Source organism: Giraffa tippelskirchi, chromosome 1 (assembly GCF_054371585.1).
Source record: "Giraffa tippelskirchi isolate mGirTip1 chromosome 1, T2T-mGirTip1v1.2.pri, whole genome shotgun sequence".
In the NCBI taxonomy this organism is placed as follows: domain Eukaryota; kingdom Metazoa; phylum Chordata; class Mammalia; order Artiodactyla; family Giraffidae; genus Giraffa; species Giraffa tippelskirchi.
In genome coordinates, this window is record NC_137275.1 from 216,562,173 (window position 1) to 216,590,116 (window position 27,944).

General features: G+C 45.0%; 1 protein-coding gene across 2 annotated transcripts; it reads right to left on the bottom strand.

Annotated features, from left to right (window-relative positions):
* Nucleotides 1-11,231: 11,231 nt before the first annotated feature.
* On the bottom strand, nucleotides 11,232-26,591 carry LOC145520574 (major allergen Equ c 1-like). Of its 2 annotated transcripts, none has more exons than XM_081527281.1 (8): nucleotides 26,534-26,591; nucleotides 22,361-22,478; nucleotides 21,273-22,190; nucleotides 18,991-19,127; nucleotides 18,175-18,248; nucleotides 13,134-13,238; nucleotides 12,673-12,774; nucleotides 11,232-12,477 (listed from the first exon to the last, which is right to left on the bottom strand). In XM_081527281.1, exons 3-8 carry the CDS (start codon nucleotides 21,438-21,440, stop codon nucleotides 12,440-12,442), a joined length of 624 nt encoding a protein of 207 aa, XP_081383407.1. In that variant the 5' UTR covers nucleotides 21,441-22,190; nucleotides 22,361-22,478; nucleotides 26,534-26,591; the 3' UTR covers nucleotides 11,232-12,439. The 2 variants fall into 2 exon arrangements, with proteins under 2 accessions (XP_081383407.1, XP_081383418.1); XM_081527292.1 differs by lacking the exon at nucleotides 26,534-26,591 and having other exon boundaries at nucleotides 11,232-11,497; nucleotides 12,428-12,477; nucleotides 21,273-21,556; nucleotides 21,970-22,403.
* Between the last annotated feature and the right edge of the window lie 1,353 nt (nucleotides 26,592-27,944).

The window sequence follows — 27,944 nt, forward strand, 5'->3', positions numbered from 1 at the left end:
TATTTAATGACATTCCCTCAGTTCAAACATGGGCCTGAATCCAAACTACTTTATTACAGTCAACTTGCATCTGTTATTTTTATATTTAAGATGATTAGACTTAAGCAAACTTAGAAACAACTGGCAATCAAATAAAGAAGTGCCGTTAAAGGCATATTTGTTCAAGCATCGAATTGTGCCATAATCCACTTACCAAGGTAGGTAGTTATAATGGGAATATATTTTGCAGCAGTACAAAAACCATCTGTACTGGGGACAGATATTAAAAAATAATATTTTGCTGTCATAGAGTAAATATCAATGAGTATTAGACAAGTGCTTTATAAATATTATTTCATAGAATCTTCATAATAGATCAGTATGATAAGTATTATTATCCTGTTTATAAAGGTATAAACTAAGACTCAGAGAGGTTAAGTAAACTTACCAAGATCACACAGTGAGCAAGTGGGAGAACCGGTATTGCAACTCAAGACTGTCTGATCCCAGAGCTCCTATGCTGACTGACTCCACCACACAGATCGAGGCTTGATGTTTCTGACACAGAGGACAGATGGAACAGGAATAAGTAATGCTTTAGACCCTCAGGGATGCCTGCCTGGTAAGTTACTACTGAAGAAGTTGCATGTAGATTTCCCCAAAATGTGACACTAGGGACATAGCTGAGAGTCTGATCAAGTGAAGGGCAAGTAGCAAACCTTTTGGTCAACAAATATTTGATGGGTGAATGGATAATTTGAGGGGTACTGCTTATCTAATGGGGCTTCCCAGGTGCTCAGTGGTAAAGAATCCTCCTGTCAATGCAGGAGATGCAAGTTCAGCCCCTGGGTCAGGAAGATCCTTGGAGGAGGAAATAGCAACCCATTCCAGTATTCTAGCCCGGAAAATTTCCATGGATAGAGGAGCCTGGTGGGCTACAGTCCACAGTGTTGCAAAGAGTCAGACACGACTGAGTGACTGAGCATGAACGCAGGCACTTCTAAAAGGAATCAGGGGATGCTTCCATACCAAAAAAGCAGACACTATGTGCTTCCATTTGTGGCAACAAGTTACGTACCTGGTCCCCAACCACTGACTGGACATGCATTATTATTATTCCACTTTTAAAGGTAGAGAAGACATAAATGGATTTTTATTATATTCCTTGCCTTAGAGCTGAGGCGAAAAAGTACAGTGAAAGCAAATTGAGAGCAACAACTCAGTGGTAGGAGGAAGTTTTTACAAATCTTTTCCTGACCTTAAAGCAATCGGGAGATGTGAGCATAGCCGTCAGTTTAGGGAAGAGTTATAGCAATATATGTACCATACAAGATGACGACAAATGTAGGAGTTTCTTTGTTTTTGTTGAATCAAGACTCATATTTGTCTGCAAGAATCTGTGAATCAGGTCCTTCCCTGCCGGTCCAGTGGTCAGGGAGCTAAGACGCCACATGCCTCACAGCCAAAAAACCAAACATAAAAACAGAAGCAATATTGTAAAAAAAAAAGTGTGAGTCAAATCAGTCAAACCAACTTGAGGAAACTGAAAACAGTAAAGCCCAGGCACAGGCTATCTCCTGAGCTCCCCTCACACAGTCCTTCCTTTTCTTCTGAATCCTGCAAATCTGCTCCTCCATTTTAACCTGTATACGTAGAGACCTCTAGTGCCTTCCAACAGTCTTTCAAGGCTTCCCTGGTGGCTGAGATGGTAAAGAATCTGCCTGCAACGTGGGAGACTCAGGTTCAATTCCTGGGTCAGGAAGATTCCCTGGCAAAGGAAATGGCAACCCACTCCCGTGTTCTTGCCTGGAGAATCCCATAGAAAGAGGAGCCTGGTGGGCTACAGTCCATGGATTTGCAAACAGTTGGACAGAACTGAGCGAGTAACCCTAGTGCCTTCAGCTAGCCCAGAATCAACTCAGAAGACTGGATCACATTCCAAAAACATCCATCTCCCTCCATCTGGCCAAGTCTTGTACCTGCCATGTCAGTAACTTCTTGAATCTTTTTTCAAGACTCCCAGAAGGCTGGACAAAAATGAAGTGTGAATAGCACTGTGGCCAGGTTGTAGGAGGTGGGGAGGAAGGGTCATGGATTCTCTGCTCTTCTCTCAAGCCTGACTGCTAAACCTGTGTGTGTGTGTGTGTGTGTGTGTGTGTGTGTGAGAGAGAGAGAGAGAGAGAGAGAGACAACTGGGCCCCCATATATTCAGGACCTAGTGTTTTGTGAAGGGATTTTCTGAACCAGTTGCCTTAGAGTTCCCATCTCTCCAATTCTACCAATGGGAAAAATGCTAAAGGCCCCACTTTCTTTGGTCTGAACTGAAACACAGTCATGAAAATATTACCACCAGACAAGGGAGAAAGAAGACGGGTTCTCCAATCTTTCTGGTGCAGGTCAGGAAGGCCACTTATGGAGATAACAAGCATGGCGTGCCTGCGTGTGTCATGCTGAGCACTGTTTCACCTGTTGATACTGAAGGGAATAAAAGAAACTCCTTGACTTCATCACGTTTACATTCTAGAGGGAGTGGGTTCAGGCAATAGACAAATAAATATGGAAGGCCCATCAGGAAAGGTGGGGAAAGAGTGATACTTAGACTTGGGGTGTGGAGGAGTCACCCAGGAACCAGAAGGCCGTGAGACAGTGGGTCATGCAGGTATCTGGGAGATGAGTGTTTCACACAAAGGAAGCAGCAAGGACTGGGGTCCAGAGATGGGCTTGCTCATGGGGTGTCTGAGGAAAACCGTGTGGGGAACTAGTTCAGGTTTAAAAGAAACATGGGGAAAGGAAGGTAGCTGTGTTAGGTTGTGGGAGTTCTGGCGGCTGGATAATCCCCGTCAGCGCTGCTGACCAGACCTTGTTTCCCAGGCCAGGCTCTCCTCAACCAACTGGCCTTTCGTTTTCTTTCTTACCAACTGGTTAGCCAATTGTTGTTCAGTTGCTCAGTCATGTCCAACTCTTTGTGACCCCATGGACTGCAGCACCCCAGGCTTCCTTGAACTTCACCATCTCACGGAGTTTGCTCAGACTCATGTCTATTGAGTCGGAGATGCCAGTAATTGTCTATTATTTATACAGGAGATATATGGGCTCCAGGTTAGACATTTAGAACTTGCCTCCTGTTTACATCTCATGGGGCATGAAGATGTGGGCTTTAGCTGGATATAGGCCACTATTAGTGTTTCCTAAGACAAGAGATGGTAGGGCTCCAGTTAAGACATTGACAGTCAGCTTCCTGTTTGCCCTCCAAAATGGAAGTAACAACAGCAACAAGGTGAATAGCCAGTGTTTGTCTCTTGTAAACACCTTAAGGGAACATTCATGGCAATAATCAAGGTAATAGTCATGGCAGAGACATAAGGTAAAACCTTGTTTGAGTAAAGGATTAAGGGATCTCAGCTTCCATGTCTTTCAGGACAAGGGAGACACTACACAGAAAGGCTCCCTGTGGGTCAAAAGTCAAGGAATGACTCCAGGCCATAATGAGTCTTGCTCCTCCCAGAAGCCTTCACTTCAAGATCCATCTTGGTTGAGGGGTGCAGGCGTACCCAGGAGAGGGTCCTAGTGTAGGTCAGGTGTGGAAAAAGAAATCTGATAATCGGCCTGAAGGAAGACAAAGACATGGAAGAACTGATCTATATAAATGACTTAACCATCTCTTTACTGCGTTCCTCTTCACTATGGCGATGCCCACATCCCTTCTCTCTGGGTGTGCACCTTTGCCTTGCTTCTGTCTCATCTGCTTCTGCTGCTGCTGCTAAGTCGCTTCAGTCGTGTCTGACTCTGTGCGACCCCATAGACGTCAGCGCACCAGTCTCCGCCGTACCTTGGATTCTCCAGGCAAGAACACTGGAGTGGGTTGCCATTTCCTTCTCCAGTGCATGAAAGGGAAAAGTAAAAGTGAAGTTGCTCAGTCGTGTCTGACTCTTCGAGACCCCATGGACTGTAGCCTACCAGGCCCCTCTGTCCATGGGATTTTCCAGGTAAGAGTACTGGAGTGGGGTGCCATTGCCTTCTCTGTCTGTCTCATTTAGACAAATTCAATTTGTTTGGCAGGGAAAAATTCCTGGGCAGAAAATTAAAATCTCACTTCATGCCTCCACTCACTGCTGCAGTGATAAATGCATTTTTCGCTGAGGGCAAAGATTCAGGGGAAAAGAGCTTCTAGCTTCTAGCCCTTGCTGGTCTGGGGGCTAGGATCCCTGGTTCCCATCCAGGCTACCCAGGTTCAGTTCCTGGGCAAGGAATTAAGATCTCCCTTCATGCCTCCATTCACTATTGCCTCGCTGAGACCATTATTACCAAAATAGAGTTATCACACATTTTGATATCACACAAGAGAAGACTCTACACGTGGACATCACCAGATGGTCAACACCAAAATCAGATTGATTATATTCTTTGCAGCCAAAGATGGAGAAGCTCTATACAGTCAGCAAAAACAAGACCGGGAGCTGACTGTGGCTCAGATCATGAACTCCTTATTGCCAAATTCAGACTTAAATTGAGACTGTAGGGAAAACCACTAGACCATGTAGGTATGACCTCAGTGAAATTCCTTATGATTATACAGCGGAAGTGACAAATAGATTCAAGGCATTAGATATGATAGATAGAGTGCCTGAAGAACTATGGTCAGAGGTTCGTGAATTTGTACAGGAGACAGAGATCAAGACCATCCCCATGGAAAAGAAATACAAAAAAACAAAATGGCTGTCTGAGGAGGCCTTAAAAATAGCTGTGAAAAGAAGAGAAGCAAAAAGCAAAGGAGAAAAGGAAAGATATTCCCATATGAATGCAGAGTTCCAAAGACTAGCAAGGAGAAATAAATCCTCAGTGATCAGTGCAAAGAAATAGAGGAAAACAATAGAATGGGAAAGACTAGAGATCTCTTCAAGAAAATTAGAGATACCTAGGGAATATTTCATGCAAAGACGGGCTCAATAAAGGACAGAAATTGTATGGACCTAACAGAAGCAGAAGATATTAAGAAGCGGTGGCAAGAATACACAAAAGAACTATACGAAAAAGATCTTCATGACCCAGATAATCACGATGGTGTGATCACTCACCTAGAGCCTGACATCCTGGAATGCGAAGTCCAGCGGGCTTTAGGAAGCATCACTATGAACAAAGCTAGTGGAGGTGATGGAATTCCAGATGAGCTATTTCAAATCCTAAAAGATGATGCTGTGAAAGTGCTGCACTCAATATGCCAGCAAACTTGAAAAAGTCAGCAGTGGCCACAGGACTTGAAAAGGTCAGTTTTCATTCCAATCCCAAAGAAAGGCAATGCCAAAGAATGCTCAAACTACCGCACAATTGCACTCATCTCACATGCTAGTAAAGTAATGCTCAAAATTCTCCAAGCCAGGCTTCAGCAATACGTGAACCGTGAACTTCCAGATGTTCAAGCTGGTTTTAGAAAAGGCAGAGGAACCAGAGATCAAATTGCCAATATCCGCTGGATCATCGAAAAAGCAAGAGAGTTCCAGAAAAACATCTATTTCTGCTTTATTGACTATGCCAAAGCCTTTGACTGTGTGGATCACAATAAACTGTGGAAAATTCTGAAAGAGATTGGAATACCAGACCATCTGACCTGTCTCTTGAGAAACCTGTATGCAGGTCAGGAAGCAACAGTTAGAACTGGACATGGAACAACAGACTGGTTCCAAATAGGAAAAGGAGTACGTCAAGGCTGTATATTGTCACCCTGCTTATTTAACTTATATGCAGAGTACATCATGAGAAACGCTGGGCTGGAAGAAACACAAGCTGGAATCAAGATTGCCGGGAGAAATATCAATAACCTCAGCTATGCGGATGACACCACCCTTACGGCAGAGAGTGAAGAAGAACTAAAGAGCTTCTTGATGAAGGTGAAAGAGGAGAGTGAAAAAGTTGGCTTAAAGCTCAACATTCAGAAAACTAAGATCATGGCATCTGGTCCCATCACTTCATGGGAAATAGATGGGGAAACAGTGGAAACAGTGTCAGACTTTATTTTTTTGGGCTCCAGAATCACGGCTGATGGTGACTGCAGCCATGAAATTAAAAGATGCTTACTCCTTGGAAGGAAGGTTATGGCCAACCTAGATGGCATATTTAAAAGTAGAGACATTACTTTGCCAACAAAAGTCCGTCTAGTCAAGGCTATGGTTTTTCCAGTGGTCATGTATGGATGTGAGAGTTGGACGGTGAAGAAAGCTGAGCGCTGAAGAATTGATGCTTTTGAACTGTGGTGTTGGAGAAGACTCTTGAGAGTCCCTTGGACTGCAAGGAGATCCAATCAATCCATCCTAAAAGAGATCAATCCTGGGTGTTCGTTGGAAGGTCTGATGTTGAAGCTGAAACTCCAATACTTTGGCCACCTCATGCGAAGAGTTGACTCATTGGAAAAGACCCTGATGCTGGGTAGGATTGGGGGCGGGAGGAGAAGGGGACAACAGAGGATGAGATAGTTGGATGGCATCACTGACTCGATGGACATGGGTTTGGGTGGACTCCGGGAGTTGGTGATGGACAGGGAGGCCTGGCGTGCTGCAATTCATGGGGTCGCAAAGAGTCGGACACGACTGAGCAACTGAACTGAACTGAATTGTATCTTTGATACAGCAGCAAAGTTTCCTAACTCTGTTAGTTTTCCTAACATAAATGTTTTTAAACTCTTGGAAGGAAGCGACACATATGACCTACTGTGCAATCCTACTTCATGCTACCTGCATTTGGAATATTATTCTGTGCTGCTGTTTGCAGTAGAGTTACTGCCCTTCCTTGAAGTGAAGTGAAGTGAAGTTGCTCAATCGTGTCTGACTCTTTGCAACCCCATGGACTGTAGCCTACCAGGTTCCTCCGTCCATGGGATTTTCCAGGCAAAAATACTGCAGTGGGTTGCCATTTCCTTCTCCAGGAGATCTTTCGGACCCAGGGATTGAACCCGGGTCTCTCACATTGTAGGCAGATGCTTTATCGTTTGAGCCACCAGGGAAGTCCACTGCCCTTCCTTAAATCAACTCAATTTGTTACAGGACCTAGGAACAAGTTCATGCGCACTGAGGTGGTAGAAGGGTGATATGGAACAAATAAAAACACAATTTAGGATTTAAATATCATGATGGAAAATCCTAAGTGGAACTTGGCTGTGTGGTTGGCCTCCATCCCTGAGCAAAATGGACAAGGAAGCAGTGTAGCTCCCACTGACAGCTGACTCTGATTTGGGCTGGGACCTGGGACCCTTTGCTGCAGTGCTTGCTTCTAAACAAATGCCTCCTCTAGTAACAGAATTCAAAGAAACTATATGAAACTAAAAACATAGCTACATGCATGCACAGTCAGGGTAATTATAAACAGTAAGATACAAAAGGCCACAAAAGCCTGCTGCTTCTGAAGTGCTAAGAGCAAAAGCAGTACATAGAGGCACCGAGGGGGTAAGCAAACCATCTAAGCCACCCCTCTTGCTCAAGCCCCGGACTCATCCCTGTTGTTATCCTGTGTAAGGAACCAGTTCACCCTCCCTCCAGAAGTGACTAGGGCACCTGTTTCTTGTTTTCACTCCCTCCTTTATGAGTCCCCATAAAGCCTTGCCAGAATTCCTTGGTGGGGCTTCTTATATTTTCTATTGAATAAGAGTCCAAGGACCTAAACCAGTAACAATTCCACCATAATTTTCACTTGATCCCTGATTTCAGTAGATAATCTAGAAAAACAAAAACTAGTTTTGAAAACTCAGTGTTTTGAGACATCCCTGGTGGGACTCCATGCTCCCAATGCAGGGGGCCCATGTTGGATTCTCAGTCAGGGAACTAGATCCACATGCTGCAACTAAGAGTTCATACACCGCAACTAAGAACCGGCACAGCTAAATAAAGAAATATTTTTTAAAAAATGCACAACAACAACAACAAAAAACACCTCTGTGTCTTTCTCTCTGTGTGTCTTTTGGGTGAAATGATACACAACTGATTTGGGTTCATTAGCAAGATGATAGAATAGGAAGTGCCAGCTCACATAACTCCACAGATACACCAATTTTAACAACCACTTATGGACAAAAATGCCTTTATGAGAGTTCAGAAGTACAACAGAGAGATTCCAGCATCCAAACTGAGCAAAATAACTGAAGAAAGTAAGAACAATTTCACTTTACCTGTGTCTCCTGTCTCCCATGATGGCGTAGCACTAGCGTCTCTGAGAGCTTGTTTAACAGTAGCAGGCTCTGATTTAGCGATCTCAAGCCCCACCCCAGATGGACTAGATCAGAGCCTGCTAATGTTTAACAAGACCTGCAAGTGATTTGTACGCACGTGATAAGAAGCACTGTGTGATCATACTTATGCTTCTGCTGCTGCTGCTAAGTCGCTTCAGTCGTGTCTGACTCCGTGCGACCCCATAGACGGCAGCCCACCAGGCTTCCCCGTTCCTGGGATCCTCAAGGCAAGAACTCTGGAGTGGGTTGCCATTTCCTTCTCCAATGCATGAAAGTGAAAAGTGAAAGTGAAGTCGCTCATTCGTGTCCGACTCTTAGCAACCCCCTGGACTGCAGCCCAGGCCCCTCCGTCCATGGGATTTTCCAGGCAAGAGTACTAGAGTGGGGTGCCATTGCCTTCTCCGGATCATACTTCTAGGAATCTGTAAATAATGTGTTGCATTGTTCTGTGTGTTATTTAAAAGTTATATAAATGGTGTCATACTGCACATACCAGGCAGCCACTGGCTTTTTTCACCTTACAATTTGCTTTTGAGCTCTAACAATGCTAATATAGATCTAGTACATTCCCTTTTAACATGTTGAAGAACATTCACATTTATGTTGCTGATAATGAAATCTTTTATGAAGTTATGAAATTAATTTTAGTTTACGAAACCATACTGAAATGAAGCAGGACCCTATGGTCCTTGCCCCCCGCCCCATGTCCTCTGCCTACCTTTCATCTGTGGAAAGCTTTAGTCAAAGAATAAGTTTGATCAGAGAAATGAAAACATGCAGAAACAAAGGAGAACAGTCAAATGAGAATAATAATACAGTCATTAAGCATATTCAGTGACCTTTAATTCCTTCTCAAGGGCTACAGATAATATTCGGAGCCATATCCTGTGTGCTGTCTTTTAGATACTAAAACCCCCACTAGGTTGGAGAAGTTAATTACATGATGACCACACTGTAGCTGTGACATAAGCTGCCATAATTTCAAGAACTGACCTCAAAGAAATAGAAACAAACCCATCCTGGAACTGAAGATTAACTGTACTTAAAACGATAATCAAGGTGACACTGGTCACACCACCGATGACCAATCTGAAGATGACTGTCAGAGCTGACTGTGTTGTTTCTGCTTGCAGACCTCTCCTTCAACCTAGAAAAGCTCTTTCCCCACTGGTTGTCAGTAGGGGATGGGTGGGAGAGTCAGCATTTGGACGGATGTCCACCCTCTCCTTCTCCCACAATTGGCAGCACATGAGTAAAGCCTGTTCTGGCCTCTTTATCCACATCTTCCCCGTGATTTCTATCTTTTTGTTTCTTTGGAAAAGGACTACTCTGTTTCTGATCCACCGACATCTTCACTCCTTGCTTTTGAGTGTCTTTAACATTTCATGCCTTATTTGCATCTTCTTTAGGGCTGAGGGTCAGGTTTCAGTGTGAGCTCATCTGTCATCTTGATTTGGGAACCCCTGAGAGTCATTTTGTGCTTCCCCATCGGCTGTAGTTTCTGGACATGTGGCACGGTACAGCCATCCCACATCACCCACGTGGCCCTCCCATGCATTGATTACTATTGTTGTCAATGTTCTAAGCATTCCCAAGGATATGCTAGGCCATACTCTTCTGGGTATCAGCAGCTCTGTCTCTTAAAGCCCACCTTTTAAAAATGAGTGATCCCAGCATGACTGGTTGAATTTCTACATAGACTTCTATCATATTTCAGCAAACCAGACTAAGCACTTAAGTGAAGACCAATAAGCCTGAACCTAACATATTCTTCTGACCTGGAGGCAGAGTAATATGGGGAGAGTCAGATACCTAGAAAGCCTTCTTTGTTCATATAAATCTTAAGTCCATAAGGAGTGAGTCATTTTTTTCACATGATAACTGCTACCCACATCCTGCTTTGCCACAACACTCATGTGTAACTCTTACACCGTTTTTATTACTGGCTGATGTTGGCAAAGGATTACAACTGAAAGAGGATATTTAATTTCCCTTCCTCCAAAGCTTGTAAGTTCCCCAAAGAAGAGACCAATAACATTTAGCCTCATTGATGCCTCCTGACCGTACTAAGTATAGACTGCTAAAGATAAGTATTGATCACATTTCATGGAATCTCACTTAACATGTTCACTGTAAATAAAAGCAGTGGTTGAAGGTTTTCCAAGAGTATGAAAAGACACTGACCAAGAGAAAAATAGATGGCATGTGATACCACTTATGTGTGTAATCTAAAATATGACACAAATGAACCTGTCTGTGAAACAGAAACAGAATCATAGACATAGAAAACAGACCTGTGGTTGCCAAGGGGGATAGGTGATGGGGGAGGGATAGAATGGGAGTTTGGGATTAGCAGATGTAAGCTATTATATACAGATTGCATAAATAATATGGTTCTATTTATAGCACAGGGAACTATATTGAATATCCTGTGATAAACCATAATGGAAAAGAATATGAAAGAGAATGTGTGTGTGTATATATATATATATATATATATATATATATATATATATATGACTTTGGTGTACAGCAGAAATTAACATTGTAAATCAACTATACTTCAATAAAATTTTTTAAACTTAAGAATTTGAAATTAATAGTAACTCACAATGGTAATTTTCAACTTAGATATCATAGATGTGTTTCTACAAAATAAAAGCATCTGCCATCCCAGAAAAAGAAAAAAAGGACACTGACAATCTCAGAGGACGGATGAGTTAGAGAAGCTGGGACAAAAAGGAGTATCCTGAAACATGTTGAGCTGGTGTCAGCCCTAGCAGCAACTCTCTCTCAGTACCCCCACTGAAAAAGAGAATTCTAGGATGGAGCAATTTCTAGGGCAAGTCTTACAGTTTATCAGGTCACTAAGAAATGAGCAACTCAAAAGACAAGTAGCACTCATCGGGACAGAGAATTACTGCAGACGAGGGAAAATCCTGAAACTCAGTGAAGATTCTGAGAAGCTAGAGGAGATGGTCACAAGGCCTCATTTTCTCCATGTTACCCCCACGTCTCAAACGAAGAAAAACCACATGACTGCAAGGCAAATCATTTATTGAACAGGTTGAGGAAGGTCTTATTCATGGTACTGTTGTCCTGAATGGGGCAAAGGGAATCGGAAAGCTGGAGGAAACTTTCATTCTCGGTGAGCTGCTAAGTCTTCCTAGATAATTAGGGAATATCCTGAAGATGCAGAGACGGTGCCTTCACGTGCGATAGTGATGGAAGTCAGGTCCCAGCACTTATCATAAGATGATGTGGGAACCATGGAAGAGAAGATTCTGGAGCCCAAATGACGTGGCACTAAATAAGCGAATGAGAACACAAAAGCTTATTAAGTGGTTCTCAGATTGAACTGAGGACAAAGAGAACTTCTATTACCAAAAATACATTGAAGAAATAGTCATCAACCTGCATTCTAGCCCATGCTATTTGCCAGAATAGGGGAAGGGAGGGTGTTAATGATTCTTTTCCTGTTTTTTTTCTATTGCTGATCCCATCTTAACCTGCCCCAACTGAGCCTATGAAAAGAGTGGAAGCAATGAAGGATGCTAGGCTTATTTCTGCCATCCTCAGCACTGGAAGTTTTAAAGTGCTTTTGACAAATTGGCAGAAGCCATAGCGATCTTTTATTAAATGCTGACTTTATGTAAGCCATAGTTGCTAAGACTTTCACCTACATTATCTGAATGAAGCCACACAATAAATTTGAGGCAGGTAACAGATGAGGTAACTCAAGAGTCTATTTTCCAGGTTGGAAGACAACTGGAAGCTCAGACAGCTCTATTCCCAGATTACAAGTTAAGAATACGCAGAGACTGAAGGAAGAAATCTTTTCCATATATTGGAGGGTGAGGTGGGCTTTCAGGATTAGAAGATGGACCACAAACACAGAATGCATTTGAATATCATACTCACATTCATTTCCCATTTAAAACTGTAAGTCTTACTGATTTTTTCCCACATTATCAATTACTGAGCCGTTTTCTTCAGCATTATATCCACACAGTAATTCTGTAAGGTAGGCATCATTGTTTTCCTTTTAACTGCTATATGATTTGCTTAAAAAGCTCATGGTAGGAGTAGATCCTGAACCCAGGTCCTCCAACTCCAAATTTCAAGCTCTTCCTACCAAATTATTTTTATTGTGATTTTTTAAATCTTCTACTGTAAACCTCTAATGCTTCTGGAAGGCACTGAACCCTGGGTCACCCCGTCTCCAGTAGAGCTCACCAAACTGCAGCCCTAGGCCACTCCATTCCCTCGCGCCTGGAAGCAGCGATCTGTAGAGGCAGAGAAAAGCACATTCAAACACCGACCCCAGTTTATTTCCCTGAATGAAACCAGGTGAATTTCCAGGTTAGGACAAAGGGGACTGAATGGGGGTATTAACGTCTCTTGGATTTCTCCCTTCAGTAACGTTCCTACTCAGCAACATGGGACTTCAGGCAGAGGAAGCCAGAGATAGCTCAACTTACCCACTTTGGTCAGGTCAATAATGTTTTCCTTAACAACTCCATACTTTTGGCAAATTTCCACAAACTCGTTCTTGAGTTCTGGACTCGCATCTGGTTCTCGGGCTGTGGGAAGAGTAACAGGACCTGCTTTGTCCTGTTTCCTGGCGATTGAGGCTGATCAGAGGGGTGGGTCTCCGGCCGAGTTGGAAAGTGAATGGCACTGATTACATGCTTAGGCACGAGTCTCAGGGATGGAAAAAAGTCTTTCTTGAATGTGACACCTTTAGGATATCTTTCTGGCACAATGAGAGAGCCATCATCTTGCCATCACTGAGCCTGAGAGATTTTACCAAAGGGGAGCATCTGTCTTTAATGAGGAGAGAGGTCCCAGGGCACAATTGGCAAGTCCACTCTGTCTCCAGGCTTCCTTCCTTCCTTGGTCTCCTCACCCCAGGACGAGCGCCAGCATGAAAATACTCAACCGTAGAGCTCTAGCAGTTGGAACGAGTCGCTGAAATTCTCCATATAAAAAATAATATGGTGAGAATAGTTCACTTGAAGTATGCGAAATTTATTTTTTCCATCATCTGTGGAGAAAACAGAACACAGCTCAGAACTTCTTTGGTCCGTGGGAAAGAATTGAAACCCTTTTACCTGTTCTCTCCCACAAAACAAATCCTGAAAGAAATAGTGATGTTTATTGCCTTCCATCTGCATTTCTCTGGGCTTCGAGAGGCAATTTCTAAGCAACACCAATGGAGTGACCATTATGGGTAGAAAAATTCAGCCACAGCAGTAACTTCCCCTCTATTATGACATCTTGGACTCACCTACCTCCCTCGGCTATCTCTGCCAAATGTCTTCTCTATAAGCCCCATTGGCCTTACATACCCAGTGCTATAACCTGAATGATATGCTCTGGCAATGGCTATCAGATATCATCAGAAAATGGGCCATGGAACTATCCTGGCAGTCGAGTGGATAAGATTCCACCTGCCAATTCAGGGTATCAGGTTCAATCCTTGGGTCCAAGAAGATCCCACATGCTTTGGGGCAACTAAGATAATATACTCTAGAGCCCACATGCCCCAGCTACTGAGCCCACATGGTGCAATTACTGAGTCCCTGAGCCCTAGCGACCGTGATACTCAATAAGAGAGAAGGCACCACAGTGAGAAGCCACGGGATTCTCCAGACAAGAATACTGGTGCGGGTTGCCATGCTTCCCTCCAGGGGCTCTTCCGAACCCAGAGATCGAACCCAGGTCTCCTGCATTGCAGGCGGAATCTTTGCCCAATGAGAAGCCTGCTCTTCACAACTGGAGAATAGCTCCTGGTTGCTAAATCTAGAGAAAATCCAAAGGTAACAATGAAGACTCAGTGCAGCCAAAATAAATAAATAATTATTATTATTTTTTTTTTATAAATTTATTTATTTTAGTTGGGGGCTAATTACTTTACAATATTGTAATAGTTTTTGCCATACATTGACATGAATCAGCCATGGGTTTACATGTGTTCCCCTTCCCGGACCCCCCACCCACCTCCCTCCCCATCCCATCCTTCTGGATCATCCCATTGCCCCGGCCCTGAGCCCTTGTCACATGCATCGAACATGGAATGGTGCTCTGTTTCACATATGACAATACACATGTCTCAATGCCATTCTCCCAGAACGTCCCACCCTCACCTTCTCCCTCAGAGTCCATAAAATTGTTCCATGCATCTGTGTCTCTTATTCTGTCTCGCATGTAGGGTTATCGTTACCATCTTTCAAATTCCATATATATGCATTAGTATACTGTATTGTTGTTTTTCTTTCTGGCTTACTTCACTCCGTATAATGGGCTCCAGTTTCATCCATCTCAGTAGAACCGATTCAAATGTATTTTTTTTTTAACGGCTGAGTAATATTCCATTGTGTATATGTACCACAGCTTCCTTATCCATTCGTCTGCTGATGGACATCTAGGTTGCTTCCATGTCCTGGCTATTGTAAACAGTGCTGCGATGAACATTGGGGTACACGCGTCTCTTTCAATTCTGGTTTCCTCGGTGTATATGCCCAGCAGTGGGATTGCTGGGTCATATGGCAGTTCTATTCCCAGTTTTTTAAGGAATCTCCACACTGTTCTCCATAGTGGCTGTACTAGTTTGCATTCCCACCAACAGTGTAAGAGGGTTCCCTTTTCTCCACACCCTCTCCAGCATTTATTGCTTGTAGACTTTTGGAAAACATAGGCAAAACACTCTCCGACATAAATCACAGCAGGATCCTCCATGACCCACCTCCCAGAATATTGGAAATAAAAGCAAAAATAAACAAATGGGACCTAATTAAAATTAAAAGCTTTTGCACAACAAAGGAAACTATAAACAAGGTGAAAAGACAGCCTTCAGAATGGGAGAAAATAATAGCAAATGAAGCAACAGACAAACAATTAATCTCAAAAATATACAAGCAACTTCTGCAGCTGAATTCCAGAAAAATAAACGACCCAATCAAAAAATGGGCCAAAGAACTAAACAGACATTTCTCCAAAGAAGACATACAGATGGCTAACAAACACATGAAAAGATGCTCAACATCGCTCATTATTAGAGAAATGCAAATCAAAACCACAATGAGGTATCATTTCACACCAGTCAGAATGGCTGCTATCCAAAAGTCTACAAGCAATAATTATTTTTAAAAGTGGGCAAGGAATGTGAAACTGTCCACCCAATTTAGTTTTTTATTTGCCAACTTCCTTTTGTTGTAGAAAATACATATGACCAAGCTTCTTTCTCTGTCTGATGGTACTGTGTGCCAGGCACTGGCTTTGACACACACATTTCTCCCAAATTCAGGATATTGACTAGTAGATGGCCACATTAGATTACCTAAACAAACATATAAGGAACTTATCAAATCCTGAAGACAGGGAGGCGGGACTAAGATGGCAGAGGAATAGGACGGGGAGACTACTCTCTCCCCCACAAATTTATCGAAAGAACATCTGAACGCTGAGCAAACTTCAAAAAGCAACTTCTGAACACTGGCAGAGGACATCAGGCATCCAGAAAAACAGCCCATTATCTTCGAAAGGAGGTAGGAGAAATTATAAAAGATAAAAAGAGAGACAGAAGAGTTAGGGACGGTGACCTGTCCCAGGGAGGGAGTCGTAAAAGAGGAGAAGATTCCAAACACCAGGAAACCCTCTCACCGGCGGGTTTGGGGGAAGATTTCGCATCTCGGAGGGCAACATAACTGGGAGAAAAAATAAACAAAACCCACAGATTACGTGCCTAAAGGCAACTCCCAGCAAAGAACCCCAGACGCTCACACCGGCCACCAGCAAGTGGGGGCTGAACGGAGAGGAGCGGGCGGCACTGCTTAGGGTAAGGACTGGGCCCGAACGCCCTGAAGGCAATCTGAGGGAGTAACGTAAGCTAGTAACCTAAACTGTGGGACAGCCAGAGAGAGAAAACTATCCCGGAAAAAGCCCAAATCTAAGGCACTGCCGGCCCGCTCACAGAACAAAGGACTGAGCGATACCAGAGGAGAGCTAGCCGGCTGCGGACCACCCCATCCCCCACCGGACACAGCGGGCAGGCAGGGCCAGCCAGAGCTGGAAAGGGGCAAACTCGGCCCCAGAGAGGGCACCCCCTACCAAACTGCAAACAGGCTCCCAGTTTCTAAGCAAAGACTGCCTGAGATCCCAGAGGGTCGACAGCTGCCGTGAGGGTGGCAGCCAGAGACCAGCTCCCCAGAACCGACACAAAGCACACCGGAGCCGGGCGCACCCATAAACCGAGGCGGGGACCAGGGAGGTGATAACCCGCACCGCCTAACAGGGGAGAGTGTGCTCGCCAAACTCCTGGCTGCCTGAGCTGCTCCGACCGGGGATCGGCACAAACCGCGGGCCCAACCAAGTCTGCACCTCTGTGGAGTACCCGGGAACCTGAACCTGAGTGGCTTAGACCTGGGAAGTGCACGCATCTCAGGGCCCACTCCCCGGCCAAGTAACCTGAAGCCTGAGCAGGGTAGACGGGGAAAGCACACACGCCGTGAGCGGGGGCAAACCCAGTGCGGCCAAGACACTGCGAGCTCTCCACACACATGCCAGTGATATTAGGTTTGCAGTGTTCCTCCCTCCCCACAGCACGACTGAACAAGCGAACCTAAAGGGACCACCTCCGCCCCTTTGTGGCAGGGCAGGGTGGAAATCAGACACTGAAGAGACTTGCAAACAGAAGCCAAATAAACAGAGGGAAGCGCTTTGGAAGTGACAGGCCAACAGATTAAAATCCCTGTAGTTATCACTGACTGCATTGAAAGGGGCCTATAGATCTTGAAAAGTATAAGCAGGAACAAGGATCTATCTGAAACTGAACAGACCTCACACTGCTCACAACAGCTCCAGAGAAAGTCCTGGATATATTTTTACTATTATCATTTTTTTTTTAATTAAAAAAATTTTTTTTCTTTTTTCTTTAAGTCCTCTATTACACTTTTAATTTTCATTTTTATAACCCACTATTACCTTGCAAAAAAAAAAACCCTATTTTTAAAGCAAACTGCATACATATATCTTATACTTTTTGTGACTTCATTTTCTTTTTTCTTTTTTTTATATTGTATTTTTGTAAGAGTCTAACCTCTACTCTAGAATTTTAATCTTTGTTTTACATATTTGATATCAACTTTGTACATTTAAGAACCCAATCTTTAGTACCCATTTTTACTCAGGAGTGTGATTACTGGCTTGATTACTCTCTCCCCCTATTGACACTCTTTCTTCTCCCCCAGGGAACCTCTATCTCCCACCCTCCTCCTTCTCTTCTCAACCCAATTCTGTGAATCTCTGAGGGTGTTCTGGGCACCGGAGAACACTTCAGGAACAGAATATTGCCCAGATCTCTCTCTCTCCTCTTGATTCCTCCCTTTCTACTCATGCTCACCTCTATTACCTGCCTCCCCCCTCTCTATGTATGTCCGTGAACCTCTCTGAGGGTTCCAGACTGTGGAGAGCACAGAGGGAAGTGCTTACTGGCTAGACTGCTCTCTCCACGTTTGAGTCCCCCTCTTCCCCTTCTGGTCACCTCAACCCCCCCCCCCCCCCGTTCACCTCTCCATGTAACTCAGTGAACCTCTCTGGATATCCCTCACTGTGGAGAATCTTTTCACCATTAACCTAAAAGTTTTATTATCGATGCTGTATGGATGGAGAAGTCTTGAGGCTACTGCAAGAATAAGACGGAAAGCCAGAGGAAACATTAATTAATAAGAGATCATCCAAAAGCCTCCACATGCACACTGAAACCAAGCTCCACCCAAGAGCCAATAAGTTCCAGAGCAAGACATACCACGCAAATTCTCCAGCAACGCGGGAGCGTAGCCCCGAGCATCAATATACAGGCTGCCCAGAGGCACACCAAATCCATAGACATCTCAAAACTCAAATCCTGAAGACATTGGAGTAAATTCCTTGCAGCTGGAAGTAGAATTTAGAAAGACTTTTTTTTTTTTTAACATACTTACAGCTAACAGTATATACGCCATCCTCTCCTGTGCTGTCACAAACCAAAGGAAGCTCAGTGCACACTCCGTTTACCCTGTAAAACACAATGAGCTGATGCCCAAGAGATCCTGAAGGGATTGGCTCCCTCACACTCTACCTGTAACTTGAGTTTCCCATTTCACAGATTAGCTGTTGAACATTTCGGGTATAGTTTCCAAAGCGCTTTTATTTACACTATTTCACTTCATTTGGTTCTTTGAGAATGAGTCCACTACCTCTGTCACTATGCCTCTATCACCTCTTCCCACTATTACTATTATGACAGCTACTTGTCTAGAGAATTAGCTGGGTTCTGACCATGTGCCAGTCTGTCAGATAGTGCCTTACAAACATCACCTTGCTTGGTCCTCACAAAAAGACACGAGAGAGAATTATATCATCATCTTTTACTCCAGAGAAGACTGAGGAAGAAAGAGATTAATTTTCCTGGTGACACAAAGAGAATCAGAACTGGATCGGCCGTTGATTCTGAATCCTATGCTCTTAACCTGTGTTGTCTTTCCATACTACTAATGATCTGACACCTCTCTACCCCTTACCTCCTCTATTTCCACTGAAAAGTACGCCTGTCCCAATTCTTATCTCTGAAATCTAGCAAAGTCACAGGTTCAGGTTCCTCAGTCCTTGGGTCAGTGCTAAGGATTTTATCAAGGATGGGCCCTGATTTTAGCAGATAAAGGCCCAGAATATATGCATGTGTGTGTGTGTGTGTAAAGGTCCAACACCATATTCAGACTTCTGTTTTTCCTTTCCAAAGCAAAAAAATCCACACTTACTTCGTATGCATTTTAATAAACAAAGAAGAATTTTCCAAGAGACTGATGTGCTCCACAAAAAACCTCATGCTACCATCTTCTTCTATCTTTTCCCTGTTGTCTGAGGCCAAGAGAATGGAATACCACTCCCCTGTAATCTGCAATAAATCAATAAAATGATTGGGTGAGAAAAGAGGAAAGGAATACAACATGAACCCTTGTCTTCTTGAACCCTGACCTCTGGGCCAGGACTCTCATCATGGTGATGTGAAGATGAAATTAGACTCGGGTCGATCAGCACTATATCTAGGACTTTTTCCACTGTTCACTGTTCCTCCAGTAAGTTGGAGGTTCCCTAAGTGTTGTTACCTTTTAACATGGCACCACTGCCCTTTCTTAGACCAAGGTCTGAAGCCTCCCATTTCCTCTATGATGTCAAGGACCTCCTCTCCTCCCAGAGGGCCACTCTGCTTCAGAATCTTCCAAAATGCTCTCCAAAATCCAAAGTCACTATGCTCCACTGCCCTTGAGTGAGTGTGGGGCTTCCCTCAAAGCTCAGTTGGTAAAGAATCTGCCTGCAATTTGCTTCCCTGCCCTTACCTTTGGAATATCAAAGTTGCTTCTCACAACATCAGAGTTTCCCTCCTGGGCACAGACTAGGGTCAGCCCCAGACATAGCAGCAGCAGCTTCTTCTTGGCAGGAGAGAGCGCTGTCTTCTCTACTGTCACTGGGAGTGAGTCTCTTCCTGACAGTGGCCTGGCTCCCCAGGGCCTCTCTTTTTATATCCACTTCAGGTCCAGTTTACTGTCCACAAGGCACCACCTCTCCTCCTCCCACAATGTGAAAAGGGCTGTCATTCTCTGGGGCGAGGCCAAGGACTGTTCCTCACTTTCTGAAATTTGGCAACTTCATCTCTTTTCAATCTACTTAGTGACCTTAAATTTCTCAAAACACATACTCTAGAAAAATAGTGGAGGCTTGAAAGTGCTGCCTTGTGGAACCAGATATAACTGTGGATCTGGCTTAGAATCCAAAATCCAGTTACATATGGCAGAAATGGAGTCTAACCAAGGAATGGGGTGGTGGGGACTCTGTGTCTCAATGGAATTTGGTGAGTCACTTCATTTTGATAGACTCAGAAACAAAGAAACTGTCTCTGCCAAAGATGATGGTAGCTATCACAAAGCATTAACACAGAGTTGGTTAAAGTGGGGTTGGATAAAATATTAATAAATTCTTTAAAGTATGGTGTCTGGTATTCAGTACATTTAAATTCCTTTTCCTTATTCTCTGAACTCAACCCCTGTAGTCTTTCGTTTCCACACAATGACTAAGGAAGTGTGTAATCACTGTGTATACCTCACCATTCTTAGGTTCCATAAGAAAAATAGAGAAGTACACGATGCCATCCTTCCTTTAAACAAGTTTTAATGATGGTGGGGAAATGCTTCCTGTACTCAATAAGAACTTTATCCTACAAGCATGAAAATAACTCCACTGAATGGGACCAAGTCCAGACCATTGTTGGTCAGCAAAGCGGGGATGGTAGGAGGTAGTATCAGGCAGACAGTGCCTAAGGGCACTTCCCTGGTGGTCCAGTGCTTAAGAATTCGCCTTCCAATGCAGGGGACGTGGTTCCATCCCTGGTGGGGAAACGAAGATCCCATATGCCACAAAGCAACTAAGCCCATGAGCGACAACTACTCAATCCATGTGCCTTAACCACAGGCACTTAACCGTGCGCGGCACTAAGACCAGATGCAGCCAAAGATAAATAAGTAAATATCTTTTTTAAAAAAAAAAAAGAAAGAAAAGAAAGGGCCTCTTCGACCGGCTGGGCGATGCCTGCAACATCAGCTGCTGTGTGGGTCTGTGCCTGGTGCCCGGCAAGCTGCAGAAGCAGCGCAGCACCATTGTCAAGAACAGCCACTACCCCGTGTTCAGCGAGGACTTCTTCGACGGCCTGGGGCCAGTCAGTATGAGGAAGCTGGCATTCAGGATCAAAGTGGTAAACAAGGACAGCAGTCTCAAGCAGGACACTCTTCTGGGGAAGAAGGAGCTGCCTCTGACCTCCCCCGCTGCCCTTCTTGTAGAGGTTCCACCCTCCTCCCGGGCCCTGCAGGGAAGCCCTGATGCTGAGGCTCTTGTTGGGGGTGTCCTGGGTCATACTCTTTTCCAGGGGTTACTTTTAATGGAGAAGAGCCAAGAGGGGGGAAGAGGCTGCTGGGGAAATGGAAGGGCCAGCTTGCCGGTCTGAGTCCCTCTGGACCCCAAGTTCCTTGCCCCCACCGCCGCTGCTTACCCCTTCCGGAATTCTCGAACCGGGGCCAGGAGGCAGCAGAGTCCGATCACAGTCCCAGAGGCTGCAGATCCTGGGGCCCAGCCGGATCTTCTCTGCGACGCCAGTGTCCTCCGCCAGACACCCCTCAGAGAGCAGTGCTAGGTCCACGTTCTGCCTGCGGCGCCCCATGGGGCTGCGGGAGGACACCCTCTCCGATGTTAAGCGGTCTCTGGGCAACCCTCAGCCCTTCCAGGCTCCGGAGGTGAGAGCCAGTCAGAGGGAGGGGGGTGCCACGTCTGAGCTGCCTGGCAAAGACAGACAGACGAGGAGGAAGTCCCAAAAGATGAGAACGGGGGTTGATGGCTCTGCCCCTCGAATGAGACAGCCCTTCTGTCGGCTGTTTTCCTCCAAGGCCCTCTTTTCTGGGGACCCTGCGGCCCCGCTGGGCATCCAGGCCCTCCTCCTCTGGAAGGCTGGCTCAGATGGTGCCCAGAGAGCGGCACTAGCTCATGGCCCCTGCTCCTCCGTGTCCCTGCCCGCTCCTGAGCATCCAGCTCCCCCCTTGGCAGCTGAACCCAGGAAGTGCTGCTCAGGGACTGACGGCCTCGGCTTTTATTCCACCTGTGGACTTCGGTTTGGGCTAGGGTGGATGGGACAAGGGGTGCTTGTCCACCTGCTTGTGGCTTTTCATGCTGCTAAGACAGCTGCATGGGCTTACCTGTCACGTCAGTGTGTGGATCCTTGACTGATTTTTGTGGAGGCTTCCGGCTCAACCGGAAGGACACGGAAGCCTGGCGTACTGCTGTCCATGGGGTCGCAAAGAGTCGGACACGACTGGGCGACTGAACAACAACAACCCGCCCAGCCAGACGCAAACAACACAGTCTAAAGCAGGGCCGAGCCAGGCCGCCCTTTCCTTCGGCTCTCTTGGGCTGCCTGCTGGGTGAGGATGGACCATGCTGGTCTGTGGGGATCCTGGGGTGCCCCTCCTAGTCCAGAGGGTGTCCCTCCCAGCTCTGGGTTTCCAGGTCACACTGGGGGGAGGGGTGAAGGAATAGCGGGGAGGGGGGTGGAGCAGGCGTTCCCTTTGGCACACTGGTGAGACATACCCATGCCCTTGAACCTGAGAATGAAGGCCCTTGCTGGGGTCCCTGGCTGTGCGCCCTGTGGCCTCAGTCCTGGCCTGCTCCCTCAGGCCCCCGGCTCCTGGGACCACCTGGGTGAGGCCTGTGGGCGGAGAAGGTGGACAGAGAGCCCCACATGGACTTAGATGCTCGCTGGGACTTCCCACCCCCTTTTCTGACCTGGATAACTCTCCTGAAAGCTCCGCTTTCCCTCTGGGGACCCCATTTTCTAGGCCCCTACACTGTTTGGTATCTCTGTTTGAAGCTGATTGTGGGTACATCTTGAAGACATCCTCCCCCAAGTGTTTGTTTATAAATTCTGTTTTTAGTGCAATAAAGGTGCTTTGGGGATGCGGGGGTGGACCTCTGCTGGTTTTGCTGTTTAACAATAAGAGAGAGAGGAAAAAAAAGTGACTAAGAACACAGGCTTTGGCATCATGGAGACTTGAGCTTCCTTCCTATCTCTGCCATTTTGAAGCTATGAGAACAGATTTAAGATCTCTGAGCATTAGTTTCCTCCTCATGGGGATAATTACACCTGCCTATAATCAATGTAAGCTTCTCAGGTGGCGCTAGTGGTAAAGGACCCACCTGCCAATGCAGGAGACATGAGACCAGGGTTTGATCCTTGGGTCTGGAAGATCCGCTAGAGGAGCGCATGGCAACCCACTCCAGTATTCTTGCCTGGAGAATCCCATGGACGGGAATCCCAGAGGAACCTGGCAGGCTACAGTCCATAGGATTGCACTGAAGCGACTTAGCAAGCTCATACGCATGGGTCGCTGCAGGGATTCAATGAGATGCTTTGTGTGGAACCCTGAAATGAATGTCCAGCACACACTGGGCTGGTGAGATCAGAGACTTATTCCAGGAGACAGCAGGACTTGGGGTGGGTCTTGTAAGTTAGGGAGGAAATGGAGATGTGCAGAGCATGTGGGAAGAGCCTGGCGGGTGAGAGGACAATATTATGTTAAGATCCTGACCCCATAGCTGGGGCTTGTTAAAAGCTGTGGCTTATTCTGCCTTGCGTTAACGTCCCTTTGCGAGTGAGTGCTCAGTCGTGTCCGACTCTATGTGAGCCCATGGCCTGCACCCCGTCTGAAGGAAAGTTACATGGCTCAAAATAGCCTGAAGTTAAAATTCCCCTCCAGGTCTTCCCCATCATTCTATGCAAAACAAAGAACTCTCTCACCCAGAGGGGAAAAAAAGGACATTAAGGTTGATTATGCCCAGCTCCCAGCCGGTCCCAGCCTCTGGCTGAACTCCAGAATTCCTTGCCCCAGATGTTTAAGAGATAACTAACCCAAACAACCTTGGAGAAGAACAGGCCCCCTTAAGATAGTAGATTTCCACATGTACGCCTATATATACTTACTCTTTTCGTGGGTTAGTGCAGCAGCTCAGTGATCTGACTGCTGCCCCTTGTCGCCTCATTAAAGGTGACCTGTTCCTGTAAGGTGCCGGTCTCGTTCTTTTTCCGAACCTCGCCTTCTCTAACTCCCTTACCCTACACCACGGGCTCCTCTGTCCAAGGGACTTCCCAGGCAAAAATACTGGAGTGGGTTACTACTTCCTTCTCCAGAGGATCTTCCTGACCCAGGGATTGAACGCGTGTCTCCTACATTGGCAGGTGGATTCTTTACTGCTGAGCCAACAGGGAAACCCAGTAGTCCTTTCTGCACGCCAGAGAGAGTGACTGGCGTCATGGGAGGAGCTGGCACAAGGCAATGGACCTAGGAATTGTGGCATTCTATCTATGCTTGCTTTAAGAAGTTTTCCCAGGGACTTCCCTCATGGTCCAGTGGTTAAGACTTTGCCTTCCAACACAGGGGACATCGTTCCTCTAGTCTGGGAGCTAAGATCCCACATGTCTTGTGGCCAAAAAGCCAAAAATAAAACAGAAGAAATACAGCTACAGATTTAATAAAGACTATAAAAATGGCCCATATTTTTAAAAAAAATCGTCCCAGGTCCTTGTGTGACCATTCCTAGCTCATGCTTAACTGATATCCAGCCACTGCTTTTTTGTCATCATGGGCTGATTGCAAGTTTTCCTCTCCCTGAGATGGAAGAATTGAATTTGACAAATAGTAACAAAGGCGATGTACTTTACTCCCCGGTTTTGACTCTTTCCAAGAAGAGATGGCAGCCTATGAGCAACCAGGTTTGCACAATGAACCCCACTCTTCCTGGGCCGTGGTGCTGAGGGGAGCGTCAGTTACCACCACTTCACGCAAGATCACCATTGCACCCACAACCACTCCCAACCCTTAGAGCTCCCCACTGTAATTTTCTGCTGCTGGTGGAGATGACTTTCCTGTTCCGCTTTGTACCTACCACAGCACCTGATACGTATAGTATTACCTGTGGAATGACTCAACCTGAAATCCTGTTTGAAAAGCAGGATGTGCTTTTAAGCTCAGGACTGAGCACTGAGCACTAGAATGTGCTCAGTCGCTCAGTCGTGTCTGACTCTTTGCAACCCCATGGACTCTAGCCCACCAGGCTCCTCTGCCCATGGGATTATCCAGGCAAGAATACTGGAGTGGGGTGCCATTTCCTACTCCAGGCGATCTCCTGGCGCAGGGACCGAACATGCGTCTCCTGCTTTGGCAGGAGGATTCTTTACCACTAGCGCCACCTGGGAAGCCCAGAAAGCCCCAGGGATTTTGTTTTGAGAAATAACCCTATAGAAAATCCTTTTGTAAATAAGAATATTATTTTGGGGAAGTGACTTCATTATTTATTCCTGATCCACAGGAGTGGAGAGAGGGCATAGGATTGAAATCTATGATCTGAAGCCTGTGTTGTAGGTGATCTTATCTATTGACACTAAGATCTGAGTTGACTGTTCCCCACTCTGGTTATTCACTTCCATTTCAGATCTACCACATTTTTGGTAGTCGGCTCAAGCACTGTCAGGACAGCCTGTATTCACTGAGATAGTAAGGTCAAGCCTGCAAACATACCAAGGTGTGATGCAGTTGAGCTAGGTGCTTGGTGAAAGAAAACCCAGTCACAACCAAAGCTGAACTAATATTGAATCAATCAAGAGTGATGCTTGGCTTACAATAGGATTCCCTTAAATAATATTCTTGTATTGCCTTTAAATATTTGTGGTAGGAGTTGTAAATTAACAATATGAAACACTGTTACAACTTGTAGGTGAACAATAAATATCACAGTTGAGTGAATTATTGACTTTTTACTATGGAAGATAGGAAAGGGTAGAGAGATGAGGAAAGATGACCAAAAAAACTAACATAGAAGAGTAACAACCACTGATGTTAGTATCTCTCAGAAGATGATGTAAGTACATGGCATAAGGATTCATTTCACTCGACCATCCATCAGTGGTGAACACATCTAGTATATAATGCAAAATATACAGGGTAAGTATTTGATGTAGAGTAATTCTGTCTGTGGTGTAGCAAGCTGCTTTAGAAGACATGCTACTAAAGGATTTTTGAAAAATAATGAATCAGAATATGAAAAGAATAGATTTATATATATATACATGTATAACTGAACCATTTTGCTATACACCTGAAACTTACACAACATCGTTAATCAACTCTGTGCACGTGGGCTAAGTCACTTCAGTCATGTCCAACTCTTTTTGACCCTATGCCAGGCCCCTCTGTCCATGGGATTCTTAACTTACTTCAATTAATAAATAAAGGGAAAAATAATTAAGAGCAAAAACTGACCAGATGAAACACAAAAAAAATAAGGATGCCACCTCATTCCCTCTCCTCAAACATCTTCCAGTCATTTAGGAACAGAGAGGTAATATTTAATCATGTTCCCTCAGTTCAAACATGTCACTGACATCTGAATCCAAACTACTAAGTTAAGGTCAAGTTGCATCTGTTATTTTTATATTTAAGGTGATTAGACTTAAACATTGGAGTTAAACATTAGACTTAAAAATTGGAGAAGGAAATGGCAACCCACTCCAGTGTTCTTGCCTGGAGAATCCCAGGGACAGCAGGGCCTTGGTGGGCTGCCGTCTATGGGATCGCACAGAGTCGGACACGACTGAAGCGACTTAGCAGCAGCAGACTTAAACAAACTTAGGAACAACTTGGTAATCAAATAAAGAAGGGCGTTCCAAAACATTTGTTCAAACATGGGATTGTGCCATAATCCACTTACCAAGGTAGGTAGTTACAATGGGAATATATTTTGCAGCAGTACAAAAACCGTCTGTCCAGGAGCCATATATTAAAGAATGATATTTTGCTGTCATAAATAGAGTAAATATCAATGAGTATTAGACAAGTACTTTATAAATATTATTTCATAGAATCTTCATAATAGATCTGTATGATAGGTATTATTATCCTGTTTATAAAGGTATAAACTAAGACTCAGAGAGGTTAAGTAAACTTACCAAGATCACACAGCAAGCAAGTGGGAGAACCCATATTGGAATCCAAGACTGTCTGATCCCAGAGCTCCTACGCTGACCGACTCCACCATACAGATCAAGGCTTGATGTTTCTGACACGGAGGACAGATGGAACAGGAATAAGTAGACCCTCAGGGGTGTCTTCTTGGTAGTTACTACTGAAGAAGTTGCATGTAGATCTCCCCAAAATGTGACACTAGGGACATAGCTGAGGGTCAGATCAAGTGAAAGGCAAGTATCAGCCCTCTCGGTCAACAAATATTTGATGGGTGAATGGGTAATTTGTGGGGTACTGCTCGTTTAATGGGGCTTCCCAGGTGCTCAGTGGTCAAGAATCCGCTTGCCAATGCAGGAGATGCAGGAGACACAGGTTCATCCCCTGGGTCGGGAAGATCCCCTGGAGGAGGGAATGGCAACCCACTCCAGTATTCTTGCCTGGAGAATTCCATGGACAGAGGAGCCTGGTGGGCTACAGTCCACTGGGTTGCAAAGAGTCAGACATGACTGAGCAACTGAGTGTGAACACAGGCATTTCTAACAAGGAATTAGGGGATGCTTCCATACCCAAAAAGGCAAAAACTATGCTCTTCCATTTGTGGCCACAAGTACTGGTCACCAACCACATTAAGACTTCCTCACCCAACGCTAAAATATAGAGCATTTTATAAGTGACTCTCAGGAAGGGTGATGGTCTACTAGGAGGTTGAGAAATGACTAGCCTAAGTCATGATTCAGGGTGGGTAAGGGGTTTATGGAGTCCATATATGACCAGATAACAGTCTATCCATAACAGGTAACTTGACTGAAACTAACCAGCAGACTGGAAATGGACATACTGACCTTGTCCTCAGTCACACTCTTAATTAATGGAACAAATCACTCATTGAGACAGACAATAGAAACATTCAAGCCATGTTATATAATAGCAAGACATAGTGCCGAAAAGAATAGCAAGAAATAATGCTTATTTGATTTATGTGTCAGAGTGGAAGTACTCCTTGGTCTTAAGCATCTAGGGTGATTATATATTCTGCTGGTAGTAGCTGAAATACAGTTTTAAAATATCCACTCCCTTCACTGATAAAAGATTTCTTGGAGCTAACAGCATCCCATCTGTGTCATCTGTGCCCTCCAAAAAACAGATGCTGAGACAGA

Coding starts and splice junctions, on each gene's coding strand:
- LOC145520574 (XM_081527281.1), bottom strand. CDS start 21,440: ATGGGGCGCCGCAGGCAGAACGTGGACCTAGCACTGCTCTCTGAGGGG. Junction 13,239..18,174: donor TGGCGTATATACTGTTAGCT/GTAAGTATGTTA, acceptor TTTTCTCCACAG/ATGATGGAAAAAATAAATTT. Junction 12,478..12,672: donor TATTGACCTGACCAAAGTGG/GTAAGTTGAGCT, acceptor CTGCCTCTACAG/ATCGCTGCTTCCAGGCGCGA.